Source organism: Sorex fumeus, unplaced genomic scaffold (assembly GCF_029834395.1).
Source record: "Sorex fumeus unplaced genomic scaffold, SorFum_2.1 ptg000002l, whole genome shotgun sequence".
Classification (NCBI taxonomy): domain Eukaryota; kingdom Metazoa; phylum Chordata; class Mammalia; order Eulipotyphla; family Soricidae; genus Sorex; species Sorex fumeus.
This window is the reverse complement of record NW_026606059.1, coordinates 31,981,148-32,003,981: the sequence shown is the minus strand read 5'-3', so window position 1 is coordinate 32,003,981 and position 22,834 is coordinate 31,981,148. Positions and strand designations below refer to the sequence as shown.

Here is a 22,834-nt window from a genome sequence, read left to right as displayed (position 1 = left end):
CTATAGAGAAAGATAGTGAGTCAAAGGAGGATCAAGTTATTTCTCGCATAACAATTAGGAAATACTTCGTTAAGACCCAAGTTTTCGTATTTCTTAGATTACGCTTTGCTACTACTTAGATTGAATTATAGAGTTATAAAACAACTTACCACTTTTTTAATATCTGCACCTATAAGGCAACTTCATCATCTAATATTTTCAACATGCTTTTTAGGGAGTATCTTTCAGGCTCCTGTTCTTAAATTTGTAGTTTCGTGAAAAAAAAACCTCACATAATCTAGTGTGGATTCTTTTTTTATATAAAAAGACAATTTTTTCCCTCCGCTAGAATATGGTTTTGTTTTGTTTTGATTGTCTGAAGGTTTCAGGAATCAAATGTAGAGTTTCATATGCAAGGCAAATGTTCTTTAACCGAACGACAATTTCAGCCCCCTAGTCCGTTTTTTCCTTTGAGGGGAGTGTCTCAACTGGTTCTCAGGAGTCTCAGGGTCTCATCTGGCAATTCTAGGTTAGCTGGGCTAGTGGTTCAATGGGAGGGTCTAAGGATGCATTGCTGCACAGGATCTACTGTGCTAGGGGTTAGCCAGAGCAGCTGTGCTTAGGGGGAGATGGACATTCTAGAGTTGTAACAAGTGGTATGCGGAAGTTTCCAGATTTACATGCTCTGAGGGGCATTGGGACATGAGGGTTGAATTCAGGTTAGCTTGCATGCAAAGTTAGCCTCTGTACTCTCTTTGGACCCTAATCTTTTTAACCTTTAATTTTTACCTAGTTTTTTTTCACTCGGTTTTAATAACATAAAATTATCAGAGGTCTTGAAGGTCTTTAGTAGAGGTCTTAAAATGTAAATTTGAATTTATTTGTAGGCTTTCTCATCTTTTCTATGAATTTCAACCTCTTTGAAATTTTACCAGCAACTGTGATTTAATCAGTGACTGATAGAGACAAATTATTAACTAGGAGAAAATGTCAAATCTGAAAATGAAAGAAGCAGCACTTATTTACCTTGACCGAAGTGGAGGTCTCCAAAAATTTATAGATGATTGCAAGTACTACAATGGTATGTTTGACAACACTCATTTTATTTTAGAAACCTTAAAATAAATTCCTGTAGCACTGTAGCACTGTCCTCCCCTTGTTCATAGATTTGCTCGAGTGGGCACCAGTAACATCTCCATTGTGAGACTTGTTATTGTTTTTGGCATATCGAATACATCATGGGTAGCTTGCCAGGCTTTGCCATGAGGGGAGATACTCTTGATAGCTTGCTGGGCTCTCCGAGAGGGGCAGAGGAATCGAACCCGGGTCAGCCGCGTGCAAGGTAAAATGCCCTACCCACTCTTCTACAGATCAAGCCCTACCTATGATTCCTACATAAATTCCTACATATGATTATTTGTTTATTTTTATAGATTCAAAACAAAGTTATGCTGTCTATCGATTCAATATTTTGATAAATCCCTCTGATATTGTTGAATTAGATGCTGAACTTGGAAATCACATTTTACACCAGCCTTTACAAGCTGTTCAAGTTTTTCAATCAGTAAGTTACAGAAAGAAAGAATTTTATGCTACCTGGAATTTTTACTAATATTTTGCTTTGTTTAAATTGCAGGTCTGTTTTATTGCTGTTAAAACTCTCTCATTAATTGGACAGTTGCAAACTGAAACCCAAGTAAGTTTTTCATTAAATTTAGCAAAGAAAACTAAGGTGAAATACTTTCAAGATTACTTATTACTATTTTTACACTCACACTTTTTTTTGTCTATTAAAAAAGGTGTTTTTTTCAGTATTTATTACATACACATCTTTATTTCTTATGTTCTCGTAATATTAAGCATTTTTATAACTTTCAAGATTACTTATTACTATTTTTACACTCACACTTTTTTTTGTCTATTAAAAAAGGTGTTTTTTTCAGTATTTATTACATACACATCTTTATTTCTTATGTTCTCGTAATATTAAGCATTTTTATAACAAATCATTTCAGCCCACAAATAAAGAGAATTATACAGTGAACTACCATACTTATATAACTCAGATGAAATAATTTAAAATATTTTGCTATCTGAATCATTACTTTTTTTGACGTATTCTATCCTCTGATAGAAATAATGATAGAAATAATATTATAAATAATTACAAACAAAACCTAGGGGCTAGAGAGATAGTACAATGAGTAAGGCCTTGCACACAACTGACCCAGGTTTAATCCCCAGCATTGTATATGGCCCCCTGAGCCGGCCAGGAGTAATTCCTGGGTGCAGAGCCAGGAATTACCCCTGAGCACCACTGGGTATGGACCAAAAAACTGAAAAAAGAAAATAAAACCCAAATCCTAGACTTTTCTGTTGTTTTTGGGTTGCACCCAGAAGTATTCGGGAATTATATGGTACCTAAGATCAGACTGGAACTCATGCATGCAAAGTGCACACTCCAGCCCTTTGAGCTGTCACCCCAGCTGTATTTCTTTAATTGTATTTTTAATACTTAAAATATTGGTTGCTAATAACATTAACACATCATTTGCATGATTTTTCCAAGAAATGTGCATACTATATTGAAACACAAATCCAACTATGTCTGCAATTTTTAATACCATTTTATGCTCTCATTAGATTAATATAGTGTTGAAGTTAACACATTTACCTCATCTGCCAAGTTATAATCTTGATCTGTGTGAATTTCCACTTGATTATTCATCTCAACGGTTTTATATGATGCAAGGAATTGTGGTTGCGATGACAACTGTAACCAAGTATACACAAGGTGCAAAATTTCTTTGTTCAGATGATGCATGCCCTCTTTCAAAAGGTAAATATTAAAATGTAAAATAAAATATTAAGAACTGTGTTGTTTAATCCTAAATTTTGTTTGTAATTATTTATGATATTATTTCTATCGTTATTTATTCTATTATTTCTAACAGAGGATAGAAATAATCACAGGATAGAAATAATGACATAAAATTTTATATCTCCTAATTTTATAAGTTTCATAATCTTGAAATGCATTTTTTCTACCACTTTCTCCAATTTATAGGTGCTCTGCTGATTTAATTATTCTTCTTTGGGTTTTGGTCCATACCCTGGGGAGTGTAGAAGCTATTCTTAGCTTTTTGTTCAAGCAGGTAGTCACACCTGGCTGTGCTCAGAGAACCATGAGGTCACTGGGAAAAAACCTCCCCTCATGAAAAGCAAGTGCTTCAGCCAATTCAGCTATCTCTTAAGCCCATTGCTTGTTATTCTTACATATTAGTTATGGTCATTCTATCCTCCTCTCCATGTTATATCTTTTCTCAACCTTTTTGTTTAATTTCAGTCCAGATATTTTCCGAGTCATCTTTTCCATTAACCTCCACCTCTTACTGGGTTGGATTGTCCATTTTATCTTCTCTCTATGCTCTGAAAATCAATACCACTTGTTAAAATTATCTTCTTTCTATTGTCACTTGAAAATGTATACTTAAATATCTATATTACCAATGTCTTAGTATAATGCCTGGGAAGAAATAGCCAAGCAGCAAGATATCGTTTTGAAAAAACTAATTTATTGAAGTTGGACTAAAGTTAAGAGACAAAAAAAGAAATTGTCAAGAAATACATATACATTGAACTTCTGTGAACCCAAAAGCAAAAACTGAATTAATTATTCTTTGAACTAGCTTCACTGTCACTCTCACTGTCCTCCCGTTGTTCATTGATTTGCTCGAGTGGGCCCAGTAACGTCTCCACTGTGACACTTGTTACTGTGTTTGGCATATCGAATACATCATGGGTAGCTTGCCAGGCTTTGCCATAATGGCAAGATATGGCAAGATATGGCATGTGGGGTGCTCCGAGAGGGGCGGAGGAATCGAACCTGGGTCAGTTGGGTCGGCCACGTGCAAGGCAAATGCCCTACCCGCTGTGCTATCACTCCAACCCTGAACTAGATTAATTTTTAAATGAAATTTTAGATGAAAAGTGAAACCTGAAAGCAAATTTAGCTTAACTGTTTTCTTTCAGGATTTCAATATATAAGAGTGCATGTGCCTGGTGCTACAGAATCTACAACAGTAAGAAATGATTTCTTCTGTAGTCTGTGTGATTCTTCTCTACTGGAAGACAGAAAATTCAGAGTACTTGGTGGTAAAATGTATTTACATTTCATAATTACAATTTTTAAAGTACTGATTTTTGGAGGGTCTACATCTGACAGATCTCAGTGGTTACCCTTGGTTCTATGTTCAGGGGTTGTGCTGGCAATGCTTAGAGAAACATGTACCAGACACTGAATCTGGACCTTCTGCATGCAAAGTTTGCAATCCAGACCATTGACATCTCTCCTAGCCTTATGTTTTAAAGTAATATTTACATATATTTAAAAATAGGAATTATATGTATATTCTAATAACTAATTCTCACTCTTTGCCTTAAGATAAACAAATAGTTGAAATAATTTCTACTAAGGCACTTCATGCTTTCCAGCGATACTCTAACCACCAACCATTTAGGTTTCAATGTCTTACAATTTTCCTTAGAGGTAAGTAGATTCTGTTTGAACTCAAAGCAAATTATCATACAATTTGTAATTTACTTGTTCCTCTTATGTAATATGAATGATACTTACATAGCTTAAGGCTTTGTTTGTTTGTTTGTTTGTTTGTTTTAGGGCCACACCAGACAATGCTCAGGGATTAACTCCTGATTCTGCACTCAGGAATTAATCCCAGTGGTGCTCAAGGAACCATATGGGATTCCAGGGATTGAACCAGGTTCCGCTGCATGCAAGACAAACACCCTACCTGTTGTACTATCTCTTGGTCCCTATAACTTAAGAGTTATTAAGGGTCTTCTATTCTTCAGTGTTGTGAAAGAATTATATTTAGCTAATGTATCAACTCTTTCACTTTATACAACTTTTAATTAAAACCATCAGTACCTGTTATGTCCCAAGAACTTTGCTAAATCCTGGGATCATAATTATTTATAGAAATGATTTTATTTATCTTATGTATAAGTATTATACAAAATTTGAAGTTATAGTTTTAGAATGTTCTTGGATATGGACTTTAATTTCTTTACTGTATATAGTGAAACCTTAATTAATATTAGTTAAATAAATGAAACAGACTACAGAGATTACTCAAAGGACTGAACATATGTTTTGCATGCAGGAGATCTGGGTTCAGTTCCCTACATCACATGGTCTCCTGAGCAGCACCAGTAGCAACCTAGAGCACAGAGACAGAAGTAGCCTTTGAGCACCTCTCTAAAACAAAAAAACAAATAAGATTGACATATTAATTGTTGAAAAATTCATGGGTAAATACCTGTGAGTACACAAGAGTCTGCTATGAAGAAGGAAATCCTTATCAACCTGAGCCATCCAGGAAAAGATGAATCTTCATTGAGAAAATAGAATTAAGAAATGAAAATTAAAAAGCAAATCAAAACAATGAGATATCATCTCACACCATTGATACTGGCACACATCATGAACAAAACAACCAGTACTGCAGTGGAAGTGGAGGAAAGGGGACCCTCATTTATTTTGTTAGTTGTTTCAGTGCACAGCAGGTTCACTTCTGGTAGTACTAGGAAAGGGGAAATCCATGTGGTAGTAGGAATCAAACTCAGGGCCTCAAATATGTAAGTCATATGCTTGAGCCACATTCCTGGTCCCCCAGATAAATGCTTTTTAATTAAATTAATAGGGCTGGGAATGTAGCTCAATTCATCTTTTATGTGTGAGGTCCTGCGCTCAATACCCAGCTACACATACACACACACACACAAAAAAAAAAAGAAAGAAAATAGAAGCAAAATTTGGGGTGTTGACATCAGAAGAGATACTGGCCTTCCCATCTCTTGTCTTCATTTTGATCTTTTCTTGACATTGGGAACATCTCTCAAACATGGAACCACTGAAGAAGTATTGATTTTGGGATCAAAGTGATAGTACACTGGGTAGGACACTTACGTTGTGGCCGACTCAGGTTTGATCTTCAGTATCCCACATGGTCCTTTGAGCACTGCCAGAAGGGATTTCTGAGTGTAGAGCCAGGAATAAGCCCTGAGTACTTCTGGTTGTGGTCCCAAAACAAAAACAAAAAAAGAAAAACTGTTGATTTGGAGAGAATATGTTTTGTTTTATTTCTTCCTAATAATTAATTATGTATATTTTAGTTGATTTTTTTGTTGTTGATTAGATCATTTTGAGTTTTCTTGTTTGCTTTGTTTTCTCTCAAGTTTTAGCTTGATTCATCCCTTTAAGGTCTGTATGCTCTCTAAAACTAAAAATATTTTAAGAGTGGGCCAGAGCAAACCACAACACCCAAAAGGAGAGAGAGAACAAAAGGGAATACCCTGGCACAGAGGCAGGGTGGGATGGTGGGATGGGGGGTGGGAGGGATACTGGGACCCATGGTGGTGGAAAATGGGCACCGGTGGAGGGATGGGTGTTTGATCATTGTACAATTGAAACCCAAGCACAAACTTTGTAAATCTACAACTGTACCTCATGGTGTTTCACTAACAAAAATTTTTAAAAAAATGTAAATGATGGAGAATGGGGACTGGTGGAGGGATGGGTACTGGATCATTGTATAAATGAAACCCAAGCACAAAAATTTGTAAGTCTACAACTGTACCTCATGGTGTTTCACTAATAAAAATATAAAAAAATCAAAAAAGAACATGGGGAATAAATGTGGAATATTCTTCTGAAATTTAAAAGAGAAAAAAATAACCAGTAAATTCTTGGTAATTAAAAGCTCAGCATTACATGTGAATAAAAAAAAAAAAGTGGGCCAGAGCAATAGTACAGGAGATAGGACGCATGTCTTGTATATGGCCAACCCAGATTCGATCCTCAGCATCCCAAGACCCACTGGGAGTGATCCTTGAACACAGAGACTAGATTAAGCCCTGATCACTGCTAGGAGTGACATCCCAAAATAAATAAATAAATGTTTGAGAGAGTATAAGATTGCTGTGATAGTCTTGCTCTCTGTTGTAAACTTCTACAACCACCAAACAACCACCAAACTTCTGCCCTCTGTACAGTGGAAGAAAAATATTTTTATTGTATCTGTGGTGAGGTCAGGGTGGGGTTAAGGAGAGGGAGGCATCTCCCTAGTAGTACTTGGTTTGGGAACCACTCCCTGTTGTGCAGGCCCACATCTGGTTCAGTAATTCAATGCTAGAGGCCTTACCTGGCAGAATTCAGGGGGACATATGATACCAGGGATTGAATTTAGGAATTTATGTTCTGCCCCTTTGGGATATCTCCCAGTCCCAAGTGAATGTTTTGGGGTTTTGTTTATTTTGGGGGCCATACTGGCTGGTGCTCAGGGCTTATTCCTGATCTGCACTCAGGGATTACTCCTGAAGGCACTAAAGGGATCATGCCTTGTAGGAGGTCAAAGCTGGGTCAGCTTCATTCAAGGCAAGCCCACTGTATTTTCTCTCAGTTCTCTAATTGTGTGTTTGAACTTGTGCAAAAGTTTGTGCATAAACTTTGAACTTGCGCAAAACCTTTATGATGCAATATATAATACAGTAGAATAGACTTTGAAGATACACAGACCTGGTTGTGTGTTTGAGTTCTGTAACACACTCTTTAGCCTTGGTAAAGTCATTTAGCATCTTGTTTCTTTGTATATTACACGTGGATAACAGGGTTCAGAGACATAATAGCACTGTAGCACTGTCCTTCTGTTGTTCATCGATTTGTTCGAGCGGGCACCAGTAATGTCTCACAACAAACCGTGAAACTTGTTGTTACTGTTTTTGGCATATCGAATATGTCACGGGTAGCTTGCCAGACTTTGCTGTGCTGGCAAGATACTCTTGGTAGCTTGCTGGACTCTTGAGAGGGGCGGAGGAATCGAACCTGGGTCGGCCACGTGCAAGGCAAACGCCCTACCCGCTGTGCTATCGCTCCAGCCCCAGAGACATAATATAAGGATTAAAGGGTTTTCCTTGCATGAAACTGAATCTAATTCTGTCCCTGCCACTTCATGTGGTCCCCAAGCACTGCTAGGAGTGATCCATAAGCACAGATCCAGAAGTAAGCTCTGAGCACAGATGTATGTGGACAAAATAATAATAATAATAATAATAATAATAATAATAATAATAATAATATAGGGGTCAAAAGTTTCAGCAAGATAGTACAGGGAATGAATTGCTTGTGTTGTATTTGGCTGACCCAGGTTTGATCACTGGCTCTGTGAAGCTTCCCCAAGTACTGACAGGAGTGATCCCTGAGCACAGAACCAGGAGTAATCTAATCTCTGAATATGGATGGTGGATCAACCCACTCCCAAATAAAGTAAAATAAGTATAAATATGTACCTTACAGATAATGTGTGTAAAGGTGCCTTGACTTAGTGTGCCCTCTCCAATATGCTAGCACTAAGACCAAGTATGCTTGCCTGTCTGGATATTGCAATGGTAACAAAGAAAAGTTTTATAGTCAGAGACTATAAAACCCAGCTCCCGGAAGCGCGTGGCCACATTCGCGGCCGTGCTACATCTTATTAGCTCATTCTTACTTTGGACAACCTGGCAGGCTACCAAATGTGACCTGCCCACATGGCAGAGTCTGGCAAACTCCTCGTGGTGTACCCAATATGCCAAATACCAGTAACAATGATGGGTCTCGTTCTCCTAACCCTGAAAGAGCCTTGAATATGGCACTTTTTAAAATCTCAGGGCTAGGGCGAAGGAGACGTTACTGGTGCCTGCTTGAGGCAATCGACAAACAACAGGATGATCGTCATGGTGATCGTGAACAAAGAAAGGGGTAGGGGTTCTTTAATGTAACCTGTGAATAATACTTTTTCAAATTATTTTCTTTCCAAATAAAAGTATTACTTATATAAGTAATAGATATTGCTTATGTTATTTTTATTAGCATTTCTTATCATCACTGTCTCTATCACTCCGTTGTTCTTCAATTTGCTTGAGCGGGCCCAGTAACGTCTCCATTCGTCCCTGTCACGTGCAAGTGTAGCCCGATGACATATTGGAGGCTCCTTCAGGGTCAGGGGAATGAGGATCATTCATTGTTACTGTTTTTGATATATCGAGTATGCCACGGGTAGCTTGTCAGGCTCTGCTGTGCAGGCAGAATACTCCCGGTAGCTTGCCGGGCTCTCCGAGATGGATGGAGGCTTTTGGGGTAGCCCTCTAATCACCTTTATAGGTGTTCCTAGTCAGGCATATAGGTGGGTATGATACTCTCAGTAGCCTGCCGGTTCTCTGAGAGTGAGAACTAGAGAATAAGAGGTCTGGGAGCTTGGTTTTAGAGTCTCTGGATGACCGTTGATGGGGTTACACGGCAGTTGGTGGGTGTAACTGTCTAGCTACTGGAAGTTGGGGGAGCTGGGTGGAGGAGGCCCAGTCCTGAACCAAGCAGGCTTGGGGATCTCAGCCACGGTCCCGCCCACCTGGGTTCCTCTGCCGGTTCCTCATCCAAGCGTGTAAAGAGTGTCTCAGCATGGCTGAGTCTTTGGCTGGGTCCCGGAGTTCTTCAGTTGTCGGGGCTCTGCTTATCATATAATACAAAAATGTTTTGTCTCATATAGAATGGTCATCTTTTACCTTTTGGCTATAAAAGACTAGTTACTTTATCACATACTTCTTATAGTTAATTCATCATGGCGTATAAATATCAGTTTATCAGCCATGCCTGGCAAGCTACCCATGATGTATTCAATATGCCAAACACAGTAACAACAAATCTCAAAATGGAGACATTACTGGGCCCGCTCGAGCAAATCAATGAATGATGGGAGGACAGACAATGGACAAATATTGCCTCAATTTGCACTCGTGTCACCCTACCTAGATATTATACTGAGAAGTAAATACTTTCTATTAACTGAACTATTGAATTGTAACAAGAGTTAAAATGTATGAGTCATATGCTAATATAAAGTTTTATTTATTAAATATTTTTGTATTCAATAATTTTAGATGAATCAGTGAATGAAATGAATATAGGACATGAGTATAAAATCATTGGAATTCCAACTTGTGTGAAAACCAAACAAACTTCTGTCTGTATAGAGGCAAATAGCATCACTTTATGCAGTCCAAAAGGTAAGGAAAATATTAACTTCAAACACTGGCAGATATTTTAATTAAAATACATTTGTTCAGAAAACATTAGCTGCCTAAATTTTAAATGGTGAGTGAGGATTGCAACTGACAACAAATCTATGTGGATACACAGGGCAACTGATTCCTTTTATTACATTACCTAGGATATAAATGATAGACCAGAGCCTATCTAAATCTAATTTATTATCATAAGAGTTTAAAAACAGCATCAGTAAATGAACTGTAATTTTTAAAATGCTTTTATAAATATCTAAATTTTAATATCTGTGCCCTACCAAATTTACTATTTATAAAGACATTTTCTTATTGTAACCCCCCTTTTTTTTAACATCTGTGTTAATATTTACTTTCAGTTCCTTCCGGAATTAGTGACAATTTCAGGTGTCTTCTCTCTTTGACTGCCAGTTCATGCTGGAAGTTTACAGCAATACTTGCCAATATCTTTGCATCACAAATCATTCCTCCTGGGACTTACAATTTACTCAAGTTGTGTTTGCTGATGAGTCTAGTACTGACAAATGACTGTAACAAGGAACTGCAAAGTTTTCTGGATATTTTAATTATAACAAGTGATACTCTACTTATAGACAGGTAACATGATATTTTTTCAAATTTTAAGTTGGTAAAACAGACTTGAATGAATCATTTCTATGAACATTATTACAAGATAATTATTTGAAATTTAGTCAAGCAGAATAATATTTAAATAAACTTTAATCTTGGGTTTAAACTTACTAAACATTATTTGAAAAATGAAGTCCTTTTTTTCATTGTTTGAAAATCTAACCAACCCTAGTTTCAACATATTTAGTCATCTCAGATTTTATAAATAAGTGCCTTATTCAAAGACTTATTGACCCTCATTACTTCGAACATGTTTAGATTTGTTGTTTTCATTTTCTTTTATTTATTTTGTTTGTGTGGTATCAGGGATCAAACCTAGTGTCTCACACATGCAAGGTAAGTGCTCTAACACTGAGCCACATTGTAAACTCCTTTGTTTTCATTTTAAAATGATCTCCTCATTAAGAGACTACAGTCTTTTTTTCTTTTCCTCCAAGATTCCAGTCAATAATACTGATTCATGGGACCGGAGAACACACCTTGCATGAAGCCAGTCTGTTTCAATCTGTGGCACCACCTGGTCCTCTGAGCATCACTCTGTGTTCTGTATCTTAGATGTCCCCAATCACGGCCAGGGTGATGTAAACCTATGGGAACTCTTTTCTGTTATTTTGTTTTCCTTTTAGGTCACACCCGGTAGTGCTCAGGGGCTACTCTGAGGTCAGTGCTTGAGGTTCACTCCTGGCAATGCTAAGAGGACTTTGCAAAGGGATTGAACTCTGATCTCAAAGCAAGCACCTAGCCCACTGAGTAATCTCTCTAGCCTGTTCTTTTCTGTTATTTTGGCCTATTTGTCTATAATTCTGCCAATATCACATGCTCTTGACTACTGTAACTGTATGCTAAATTTAAAATCAAGTGTTACAGTTTTATTCATTTTCTTTATCTTTTACTATTTTGAATACTTTAAATGTTCTTTTAAGTTCAGAATCTATTAATGCCACTCTTCTGTCCATACACCCAGAAATTCTTAAAGGGTTTTGATTGGGACTGATATCTAATTTATAATTAAAATTTGGGTAAAATTTACAATTTAACAATGTTGAGTCTTTTGATCCATAAATATATTTATTTCTATCTTCCTTAATTTTTCTCAGCAATGTTTTATGAAAATCCTGCACATATTTTGTGATTTATTTCTAAAAATTTTGTATTTTTGTTATTAAAAATGGTAGTTTAATAATTTTATTTTTTAAGTATTTACTTCAAATATATGGAAATTCAAACTTTATATTTTTGACCATGGTTCTGTGATCTTGTGTCATTTAAAATTTGGGGGAGGTCTACATCTGCCAACTCAGGGCTTATTCCTGGCTCTACACTCAGGACTCACTCCTGATGGTGCTCAGGAGACCGTATGTGGTACCAGGGATTGAACCCAGATTGGTCGTATGCAAGGCAAGCAACCTTACCTGCTGTTCCAGCCCTAAAAAAAAATTTTTCAGTTTAATATATAACCAGGTTTGTATCGTGTTGTTCAATACATGACGAGGTTTTCAGTTTGACTGTAGAATCACCAGGGAGAATTTTTAAATTTATTTTTATTCCACCTCTAATTTACATGGTTAGGATTGGACTTGGTATTGATTTTTTCAAAACTGTCTAGATTTTTTATCTTATGGGGTTCACATCTAATGATACTAGAAGAGCGGGTCATATGGTGTCAGGGGCTAGAACCCAGTGCCTCACATATGCTTGAAATATATTCTACCACTTGAACTATATTCTCCACTTTTCTCTCGGTGATTTTAAGTTGGGCTATATTTAAAGACCACTCCTTTATTGACTTGCAAATATTTCTAAGTCTTCCATTTTTTTATATCTTCAAACTAGTGTTGAAATTCCTTAGGAAGTTATATACACTAGACATTTTATAACTTTTACCTATCCACATATAAGGATTAACAGTTTGTGTAGCTGTTAACACATCATGGCTCCTGAAAATAAATATTGGAATACTAACAATAATATTTTGTTGTTTTTTCCCCTCCTAGGCTTTTGAATTTTAGTATAAACCTTGTGCCCCGTGGCATATGTCATCCAGTCTCTGCTGAAATGTTCCCTACAGTGGCCAGTAATAAATATGGAACTGGAGCAGGTAGCATTCAAGCTGGTAGTGCTTTGCTAGCAAAAGGTGGTATCTGCTTTATAGGAGATTTGGCTTCACACAAAAAAGATAAGCTTGAACAACTTCAATCAGGTAAACAAATTTTTTCAAATAAATTTTACTTATTTATAGTCTCATCAGCATCAAAAAGTTATTTAACAGTTGATATTGCAACACATTTTAACAATTGAAAAATTAAATAATTCCTTTTTTCCTTTTTATAATTAAAAACATGAATTTAACATCAAATGAATCATTTAAACTTTGTTCAGAATTGTGCTAGTACATGAGCTTGTTTTGAGCTAGATTTATTTCCTTTCTTACTATATTAACTAGAATATTTCCAGTAAAATTTTAAATGTGTGGTTTGTTTTGTTTGGTTGGCTTGGGGATGACCCAAAATGGTGCTCTGGGACTATTCCTGATTCTGTGCTCAGTATCATGTCTGGTGGTGTTCAGGGGACGGTATGTGTGTGGGGATTGAACCAGGCTTAGTGGAAGTGGCTGCATGCAAGGCAAGTGTTTTATCCCCATACTGTCTCTCTGGTCCCCAAAATAGTTTTGAAGATCATTGGTGAGAAGGGATTTTCTTATATTATTCCTGATCTAGCAAAAAAAATTGCAGGCTTTTTACTACCAAATGGGTTGGAGCGGTAGCACAGTGGTAGGGTGTTTGCCTTACAAGCGGCCAACATGGCCAACCCGAGTTCAATTCCTCCGTCCCTCTCGGAGAGCCCAGCAATCTACCGAGAGTATCTCGCCCACACAGCAGAGCCTGGCAAGCTACCCGTGAGGTATTCAATATGCCAAACACAGTAACAAGTCTCATGATGGAGACGTTACTGGGCCTGCTCGAGCAAATCGATGAACAACAGGAGGACCATGAATTATTATTTACTACCAAATATGTTTTAGAGTTTTTGTGTTACTTATGTATTTATCTATTTATTTTTTTATTTTTTTTGTAGGAGTACTGCTATTTATTCAGCCACTGATTAGCTGATTGAATTGTGCATGAACTCCACCTTACTTTTTTTTTTCATTTTTTATAATTTTATTTATTGAATCACTGTGAGAGCAGTTACAAAGCTTTTGGGTCTAAGACTCAGTCATACAATGAAACGCCCGTACCTTCACCAGTGCCCATTTTCCACCACCAAAAACCCCAGTATACCCCCATCCCACACCCTCCCCCTACCTGTGGGGCAGATGATTTCCACATTACTCTCTCTACTTTGATCACATTTAATATTTCGACACCAGACCCACCATTATTATTTGAGATTTTACCCCAACACTCAGGTCTGCTTAAAAGGCAACAGTAGACAATTTGTTTTCTATTGCTGGTTATGAATAACATATGATGTCGCATGGCTGTAGTAAGGCCATGTGGTTTTGAAATTCCGAAATTTTAACACTTAAATCTGGAGGGATTTCTGCCAAAAGCCACTGGGTTTCGAGATCTGCTCCTGAGTCTCTGGGATGATGGCCGTTGAGCAGCTTGGTGAGGAGCCAGAGAGGCCGTTCGTGGGCGGTGACTTGGGGTCTCGTTGGGGTGGGGAGGACAGGCCCGGCTCCCCACCCCCATCCCGTGAGGCCCAACTGAAAAAAGAGATTGTTGATAAGATGTGTGCATATCAAGAGTAAAATAAACAGAACTGGAGCAATAGCACAGTAGGTAGGGCGTTTGCCTTGCACGCAGCCAACCTGGGTTCAATTCCAAGCATCCCATATGGTCCCCTGAGCACTGCCAGGAGTAACTCCTGAGTGCATAAGCCAGGAGTAACCCCTGTACATTGCCAGGTGTGCCCCCCCCCCAAAAAAAAGAAAATAAATAAATAAATTTTTTAAAAAAGAATAAAATAAACAGCTTTCTGCAGCATTTCTGTTGTTCTGGTAAAAACAAAATATATGTATTCTCCATTCCCTTTTTTTGACAGTGCCAGGGATCAAACTTCAGTCTCGGCCATGCAAAGTATGTGCTTTACCTCTGAGCTGTATACCCCTGTTCCTATTGTATGTGTATGTGTATGTGTATGTGTATGTGTATGTGTGTATATGTTTGTGTGTGTGTACACACCTGAATATATATAGGTATTAGCTACAAAATACTTGTGATTTCACTTGTGATTTAAGTGCTGATATATTTGCATTTAAGACTGTTATTGTATAATATAAGATACATGATAGAAATCATGACAATAATCAAAGTTTTTAATTGGAACAGCAATTACTTGTACATTTTTGGTAACAGTTTTATTGAGATATAATTTGCATACCACACAGTTATCAATTTAAGATATACCGTTTAGGGGCCCTGGATGTGTTTCAGTGATAGAGTGCCTGCCTTGTGAGTTTGGTTCCCAGCACTACCTCACATATGGAGTTTAGTCTTGGTTAGTGATGCCAGTGCCACAACAAAATGATGTGACATCTGGAGCACTGCATCAAAGTGTGCTTGAGTTCACATCTTGTAAGAGTCATCCCTGGCCATTGCAGCAACAATGACTTCACTTCACTTAATCACTTAACTTCCCGTTAGTCGTCGATTTGCTTGAGCGGGCGCCAGTAACGTCTCCATTTGTCCCTGTCGCGTGCTAGTGTAGCCCAATGGCATCTGTTCGCTCCGGGAACATGAAGAGAAATAGCTTAGAGAGCTAGAATGCAGGATCAGAGAAATATGACAGAGGTTATGGCACTTGCCTTGCATGTGACTGACCCGAGTTCTAGTCCTTCGCACCATGTGATCCCCAGAGCACTGCCAAGAAAGGGTCCCAAGTACAGAGCAGGGAGAAGCCCCTAGAACTACTGAGTGTGACCCCAAACTTTCAAAAAAAGAGCAAGGAATCCTCAGTTTGACACATCCCTGCCCCCTTGCCCTGTCCTCCCCCACTCTCAACTGCACTGTCCCAGAGCACCATTGATCATGATCCCCAGGCACTGAGCCAGAAGTAGCTCCAGAGCACCAACAAGTATGACCCCACAAACAGAAAAAAAAAAAAAGGAAAATGGAAAAGACTCAGTGGTAGAGCACATATCTCATATGCATCATACCTGGGTTGGATCCCAGGCACCAAATTAACCATTAATTAATTAAAATGATGTATTTGTTGGGGCTGTAGTGATAGTTTTTACAGTGGGTAGGATGCCTATCTTGAACATGTCTGACCTGGAGTCAATTTCCAGTATCCCATCTAATCTCCCAAGCACTGCCTGGAGTAATTCCAGAGCGTAGAGCAGGAGTAACCCCTGAGCATTGCCATGTGTGGTCCAAACACCAAAGCGGGGGGGGGGGGGCGGGAGGGGAAGATTTATTTACTTGGTATGAAATGTAAAGTTTAGTGGTTTTTAAGTGTCAACCACTTAAAAAGTCATTTATCTATTGATGGACACAGGTAATTCCTACATTTTCTCTATTGTGAATAGCATTGCAATTAACATTGGTTTACAAGTATTTGTATCTCTGCTTTCAACACTATTGGGTGTACACCTAGAAGTAGAACTGCTGAATCATAAGGTAATTCTATGTTTCACTTTTATAAGAACCGGTAAATGGTTTTTCTATGGCAGTTTCGTCTTTTATATTCTCACAACTAAAGCTAAAGAGCTTGAAAATTCTCACACCACCCATATCATATTTTTAAAGTAATAATATGTTCTTCATAGGAAAAACTACATAACCATACTCATAACAGCAGATATTTTGCCCTGATTTTGGAATAAATGATTCAAATTTTCATTTTACACTGTGTTTCATTTTACATTGTGACACCTGTAGTTCGATATCTGGCAGTACAAAGTATTAATTAATTAAAATATAAAGATTGACATTAGATGTTGCCTTGATGTGGAGAAACTGAAAATTCTTGTTAACAGGATTATAAAATGGTACTACCATTTTGCAAGCTGCTCTTGTGGTTTCTATAGAATTAAATATATATATTTGCCTTATATTTAAATAGAGTAGAATCAAATATATTTGCCAAATATATAGTTTGGGGTCCTGGATTAAAAGAGAAAGATCAAACATAAATACAAGAGGCTTATCATTAAAGCAATAATTATTAGAACTAATTTCACAAATTATTTGGCATACAGAGTCCTAGAAATAGGATTAAATCTTAAATCTGATGACTATAAGGGATAAAGGAAGGAATAAAGAAAAGTAGGATTTTTTTCTTTTTTGCTTTTTGGGTCACACCTGGCGATGCACAGGGGTTACTCCTGGCTCTGCACTCAGGAATTACTCCTGGCAGAGTTCAGGGGACCATATGGGATCCTAGGAATCAAAGCCGGGTTGGATGCATGCACGGCAAACACCCTACCCGCTGTGCTATTGCTTCAGCCCCAAAGTAGGATATTTCTGAAGTTATTTTTTTGTTTGTTTTAATGAAATGGATAGAGATGCCCTTATTTGATTCACAATCAGCAGTTTGAGGGACAGAAATGATAAATTTGGTTTAGGAATACTGAATTTGAGGTATATTTCCGTATCTGTGTATTCATATTCCTGTTTAAACATTTCCTGTTTCATTCCCATATAGAGAGCCTGATTCTGTTTTTTCCCTACAGAAAATAATATTGCTTATGTACAGAGTCCCTTGTCAGTCTGTGTTACATTACCAGTCTTCTAACCCCCAGCCTATTCTACTGGACACTGACCATAAAGCCTGCTGCTTGCTGTAATTGATTCTAAGTCATGGGACACGAACATCCAAATATTTTTCTTGACCTTTTTAAATGATAGATCTTCCAATATGACCATGTATTATAAAACAATCAAATTTACCTTTATTTACTATACAAAGTTTACACCATAAAATTAGATATTATATTTGTTATTACTTTATAGACAAACAGATAACAATTACCTAAAGTGACAAAGTGGTAATGTCTTTGATTTAGTTGTGGAAAGCAGAAGTATCACAGTACACATCCCAGGAAAGAAGTTTGGGGATGATATTAATCAGCAAATGACTTTTCCAGTTCAGTGCAGTTTTTGGTGTTTTGTTGATATGGAGTCATCTTCGAAGAGAAACACACAGAAAATCAACACTCTAATTGGCCAGATGGTAAATTATATGCAGAGCATGCTTTTTAAAATGTTCTTCAGGAATGTTAGTCACAGATTTTTGATTAATGCTTTTATTATTAATGTCCTATTATTAATATGTGCCTGTATTAAATCAGGTACTAGGACTGAAACAGTGATGTTTGAAACTCTGATGATTGTAACCATCCAAACAGATGTGTACTCACTATGTTATTTTTCATAGGTAGTAGGGAGATTTTGATGAAAATGTGTATAAGAAAAAAGTGGACACAAATGATTAAAGGGGCCTTAGATGAGGGTTATTAGTAGAATGTATGCTTGCATGAAACTGTGTTTGGAAAGAAAGAGAGTAAAAGAAAAGGTTGGAGGGAAGAGAGAAAAACAGGGAAAAGGGAGAAAGGAAGACATAATAAAAATGTTTTAATTTTTAAAAAATTTCAAAAATTGATACCTATGGAGGTTGCATGTTCTTCAGTAATTTCTTTAAACAATAATTCATAATAAATACTATTTTAATAGTAATAATTTGGGTGATTATTATAAGTAAAACTTAATTCCCTTTTTGTGAAAATGCCAGAGTATAATGTTTCCCTTACCTTTTGGGTTAATATAGGATTGCAGTTTGATTCCAGCTAATCTTGTAGAGACATTTGGATTATTGATTAATTGCAATGAATCATCTCCTTGCTACCCACTTCTTCCAACTATACAACATACTTTAAAAAAGGCCATTGATCCTGAAGGACTGCTTTATGTTGCTTCTAAACAGTTTACAAGCGAAGATTTTGAAAAGGTAAAAGTAGATAAAATGAGAATCACTGTAACTAAAAATATTTATTTCTGAATTTAAGTAGGACTCCCTTTTGAACATAAATTTTCTTTATTATTCTTTTATTCCAACTTCCTTCCAGCTTTTTAACATGAAAAGAACAGAGAAAGGACCTGAAAGCATAGACGTGAAGGGGCTTGCCTTGAATGTTCAATCCAATTTCACTTCCCACACTAAGTGTGATCCCTTAGCCCTAAGCACTGAGCCAGGAAGAAGTCCTGTCTACTGCTGGGCATACATGACTTCCCTTAAAAAAAGAACATAGTTCTATATACATTATACACATATATAGTCATATGATTTATATGTGAAATATATGCATAGGTATATTAAAGTGTTGTTTATTTGTTACACCATTGTCTCTATCATAACTTTTAAAATCTTTGTTTTAAATTATTTCTATAGAAGATTATGAAAAGCTATATGGATGCACAGTTATTTACAATTTACAGACTACTCAAAGGATTTCCCTTGTATGAATATCTTCAGAGTTCTGAGGTTAGGAAGTATCTATCATGACATGTTAATTTATTTTAATAATATTGGGGGGCCACACTTGGCAGTGGTCAGAGGTTATTCCTGGCTCTGCATTCAGGAATCACTCTTGGCAATGCTTGGGGGACCATTTGGAATGCCAGGGATAAAACCCAGGTCAGCTATGTGCAAGACAAGTACCCTACCACCTATACTAGCTCTCAGGCCTTATTTTGATCATTTGACATGAAAATAAGTATAAAATATTTAGATAATGCAGATGTTATGTGATGTAAATTCAGTAAGATGCTCCTGGCTATAAAAGCTACTTAATTATTTACACGAAAAGCCATTTTAATATTAATTGTTCAGCAACCATTCACAGTAGAGTTAAAGTATCTGAGTAGGATAAATAAAAGGCAAGGGATATTAGGAAGTGGGGTTCTATGGGTCATTAAATTTTTTATACCTTCCTTCCTTGTAAGCATATAGCAACAGTAAAAGAGTGGAAAATGAGATGGATTTCAGAAGTATGAGCCTTACCATTGATAATTTACATAAATTAAAATAGAAAAAGAACAATATATTTGATAAAGTTTATGTTCATACATAAGAGAAAAGTAGGAAACTGCAGAGATTGTAGAGGAGGTAAAGTTTTTGCCTTGCATACAACTGATCCAATCCCTAGTTTAGGTCCCCAACACCAAACTTGGTACCCCCAAAAATGTCAGGGGTCATTCCTGAGTTTGGAGCTGGTAATAGTCCCTGAGCTCAGTCAGGTATAAACCAAACCAGGCTCCCCACCAATGCTTCTCTCTCTCTCTCTCTCTCTCTCTCTCTCTCTCTCTCTCTCTCACGCACACACACACACACACACACAAAGATAGACTGCAGTGATGACTCAATGACTAAAAGTACCTGCCTTGTAAGTGTGAGGTCGTGACTTTGAACTCCAATGCTGCTTACATGCACAGAGTAGTTCCCAGAAGTTAGGCTGTTTGGGACCTTTGATGCCACAGAAGACTGTGCAGCTCTTGTGCAAAGCCAGGTATCTAATAGTTCGGCATCTAAAGATGTGTGAGTGCTGCGGCCAGGAATGCAACCCCTCCAAGCATGTGTGTGAGCACATGCCTCTGGCAAGCACTACAGTCAGAAAGTGTGAGATCACCACAAATATATTGTGGGGGAAAAAACCCAAGCCCTATAGTATGCAACTGACATTGAGCACTGTGGCTGAGTATTCAAGCACAACCAAGCATGTGAAACCACCAGTCATTGCAATAATAATTTGTCTGTCTGTCACTGTCCTCCCCTTGTTCATTGATTTGCTAAAGTGGACCCAGTAACGTCTCCATTTTGAGGCTTGTTGTTACTGTGTTTGGCATATTGAATACGTCATGGAGAGCACGGCAAGCTACCGAGAGTATCTTGCCCGCATGACAAAGCAATAATAATAGCAACCAAAAAAAGACAAGGGATGGAAAAAAGTCTCTAGGGATTAGGATACTGAATATATAACACAATTTTTTGCCCAGTATTTCCCATGCAATCAAAACACATATCTATGGAAACTATGGACTAGTTTTTTTACTAAATATGTTATGTGAGTCTACTTATTTTTTAAAATATACTACCAAAGAAATGTAAATTCTACATTTAAGTTTATAATCAATTGAGATTAGAAAGATACTTAAAACGAGGGATAATTTAAATACTAGACAGGGTGGTGATGGTTATAAGATTTTAGGAACTCAGAAAAGAGATATCAAGTTTGATTTTTTGTTGTTGTTGTTGAAGGACTTCATGAGGAAAGTGAGCATTTAGTTGGACTTCAGAACAGGTAATATTCAGATGGCAGTAAGGATGGCAATTACAGATAAAAATAATAACAAAGATAATGAAAGTAAAATTGAGGTCTCAGGGAGATACTTTAAAGGTTTGAGTGAATGTTTTGCATACACAACGACCCCAAATTCAGTCCTTGGCACTTTGGGTGCATGTCTTGCATTACCCCCCACCCCCAGCCCCTCAGGGTCCAAGTAGAACCACGTTATCGACCTGAGCACCTATCAGACCTGCACCACCAAGTCAAGTATTCCCAAGACTGGCCCCTGGTCTCTTAAGCACAGGTGCTTCCCACAATTAAAAAAAATTAAAATGTTTTTATAAAGTAGAAATGAGGGCAAAGAATTGTGGCTCATGTTAGACTACTTGTCTGGCATATATGATTCTAGGTTCCATTCCCTGCACAGCCCCCAGTCCCTCCCCCCTCAATGTAGAATTGAGTATACATAAGAAAAACTTTGAAAAGATCTTCCTGACCGAAATAAAACTTTATGAAATCACTGGGATTAGAATTTCATTAAGCTTATTGACAAATTTTGCAATAAGTTTTGAAGCTCGGGCAAAAATGTAGAGAAGAGATATAAATATGTTAGTCAAGCAGTGAAGATAATTTCCCCATAAAATAAATCTATGTGTCATGCAAAAGAGATTGGAAGAAATAGATTGGATTCTGAGTTTTCTCGGCGTTAGAATGAAACGGAGCTTAGTATAACAGTGTTTATCAGAGTTGGTTCTATCATTATCCTTAGAAGGGAGAAGAAGTGGGTAGGAGCCATTTACAAGCTAGTTTCAGCAGGCCCTACAGTAAGCTTTGACTACAGAAAATTCAAGAGTTGTTCTGCTTTGGATGGAAATAGAAAAGATTTATAACACTTTCCTCCACTTGCACCTCTATTTGATATGAGCTGTCATGTGGCAGTTTTTGAAGAAACCGACCCTGAAGGCCATCACTAACAACACTCCCATCCCAGTAGCTGGGGCAACTACTGGGGATTCTGTATTTCCATGGAATAAAATGATGTTGAAAAAGTGTGAGGAAGGCCAGGGCACTGGTCAAGCACAGCCCGCTTGCTCACCTCCCAGGTCTGTGCCTCCCCAAGAAGGATTTCATGGAGAGCACAAAATGTTTAAAGCAAGCACTCATTTAAAGAGATAAAGGAAGCAAAACCCTTTCTAGGGTAGAAGTGAAGCTTTCTTTCCAGATAAGAGAATAAGAAGGACACTCTAGGAGGCACAGGGAGCGTGTTCACAGGGGAATACTACTGCTGCCTGTTTCTTCTTTCTTTTCACCTTCAGTATTTCCTTCCCATTTTCTTCCCCACTGGACAGAGAGAGATACCTTGGATTCTAAGGTCCTGGCCACATTTGACCATTTCATAGATTTCCATGGTTATTATAAAATTGTTATGATGACAGTGGACATGATTTTTTAATTTTTAGATATTATAATGGTCATATAATGAGCTAGAGTTTGCTCAGCTGCCACTTGATCATATAATGGGCTAGAGTTTGCTCGGCTTCCATTTAAGCTGTTCCATTCCCCTCCTTGGCTGAAACAAAGAGAAAAATCTTTGCAAGAACTATAACAATCTGATGAGATTGTGTACTACTGTAAATTAGGACTGATGTCTTGCTTGAAACTTTGCCGCTGGGAAGTCTACTAACATTACTTGTTCTTCTCCATCTCATACAAACAGGCAAAACAAATACATTGAACAAAACATTTCTTGACTGAAGAGGGAGGCAAAGATTATTCAGGGTAAACACGAATATTACTGACAAG

The 22,834-nt window shown here is 37.4% G+C and overlaps 1 protein-coding gene across 1 annotated transcript in view; it reads left to right on the top strand.

Moving 5' to 3' along the window:
• Positions 1 to 877: 877 nt before the first annotated feature.
• Positions 878 to 22,834, top strand: part of MCMDC2 (minichromosome maintenance domain containing 2) — a 35,331-nt gene continuing 13,374 nt past the window's right edge. The window contains exons 1-11 of the mRNA XM_056111535.1: positions 878 to 1,060; positions 1,413 to 1,543; positions 1,616 to 1,675; positions 2,623 to 2,818; positions 4,012 to 4,134; positions 4,424 to 4,528; positions 9,973 to 10,098; positions 10,473 to 10,710; positions 12,738 to 12,943; positions 17,756 to 17,922; positions 18,517 to 18,696. Coding sequence (XP_055967510.1) covers positions 967 to 1,060; positions 1,413 to 1,543; positions 1,616 to 1,675; positions 2,623 to 2,818; positions 4,012 to 4,134; positions 4,424 to 4,528; positions 9,973 to 10,098; positions 10,473 to 10,710; positions 12,738 to 12,943; positions 17,756 to 17,922; positions 18,517 to 18,696 — 1,626 coding nt within the window. The 5' untranslated portion in view covers positions 878 to 966. The remainder of the gene's footprint in view (positions 1,061 to 1,412; positions 1,544 to 1,615; positions 1,676 to 2,622; positions 2,819 to 4,011; positions 4,135 to 4,423; positions 4,529 to 9,972; positions 10,099 to 10,472; positions 10,711 to 12,737; positions 12,944 to 17,755; positions 17,923 to 18,516; positions 18,697 to 22,834) is intronic.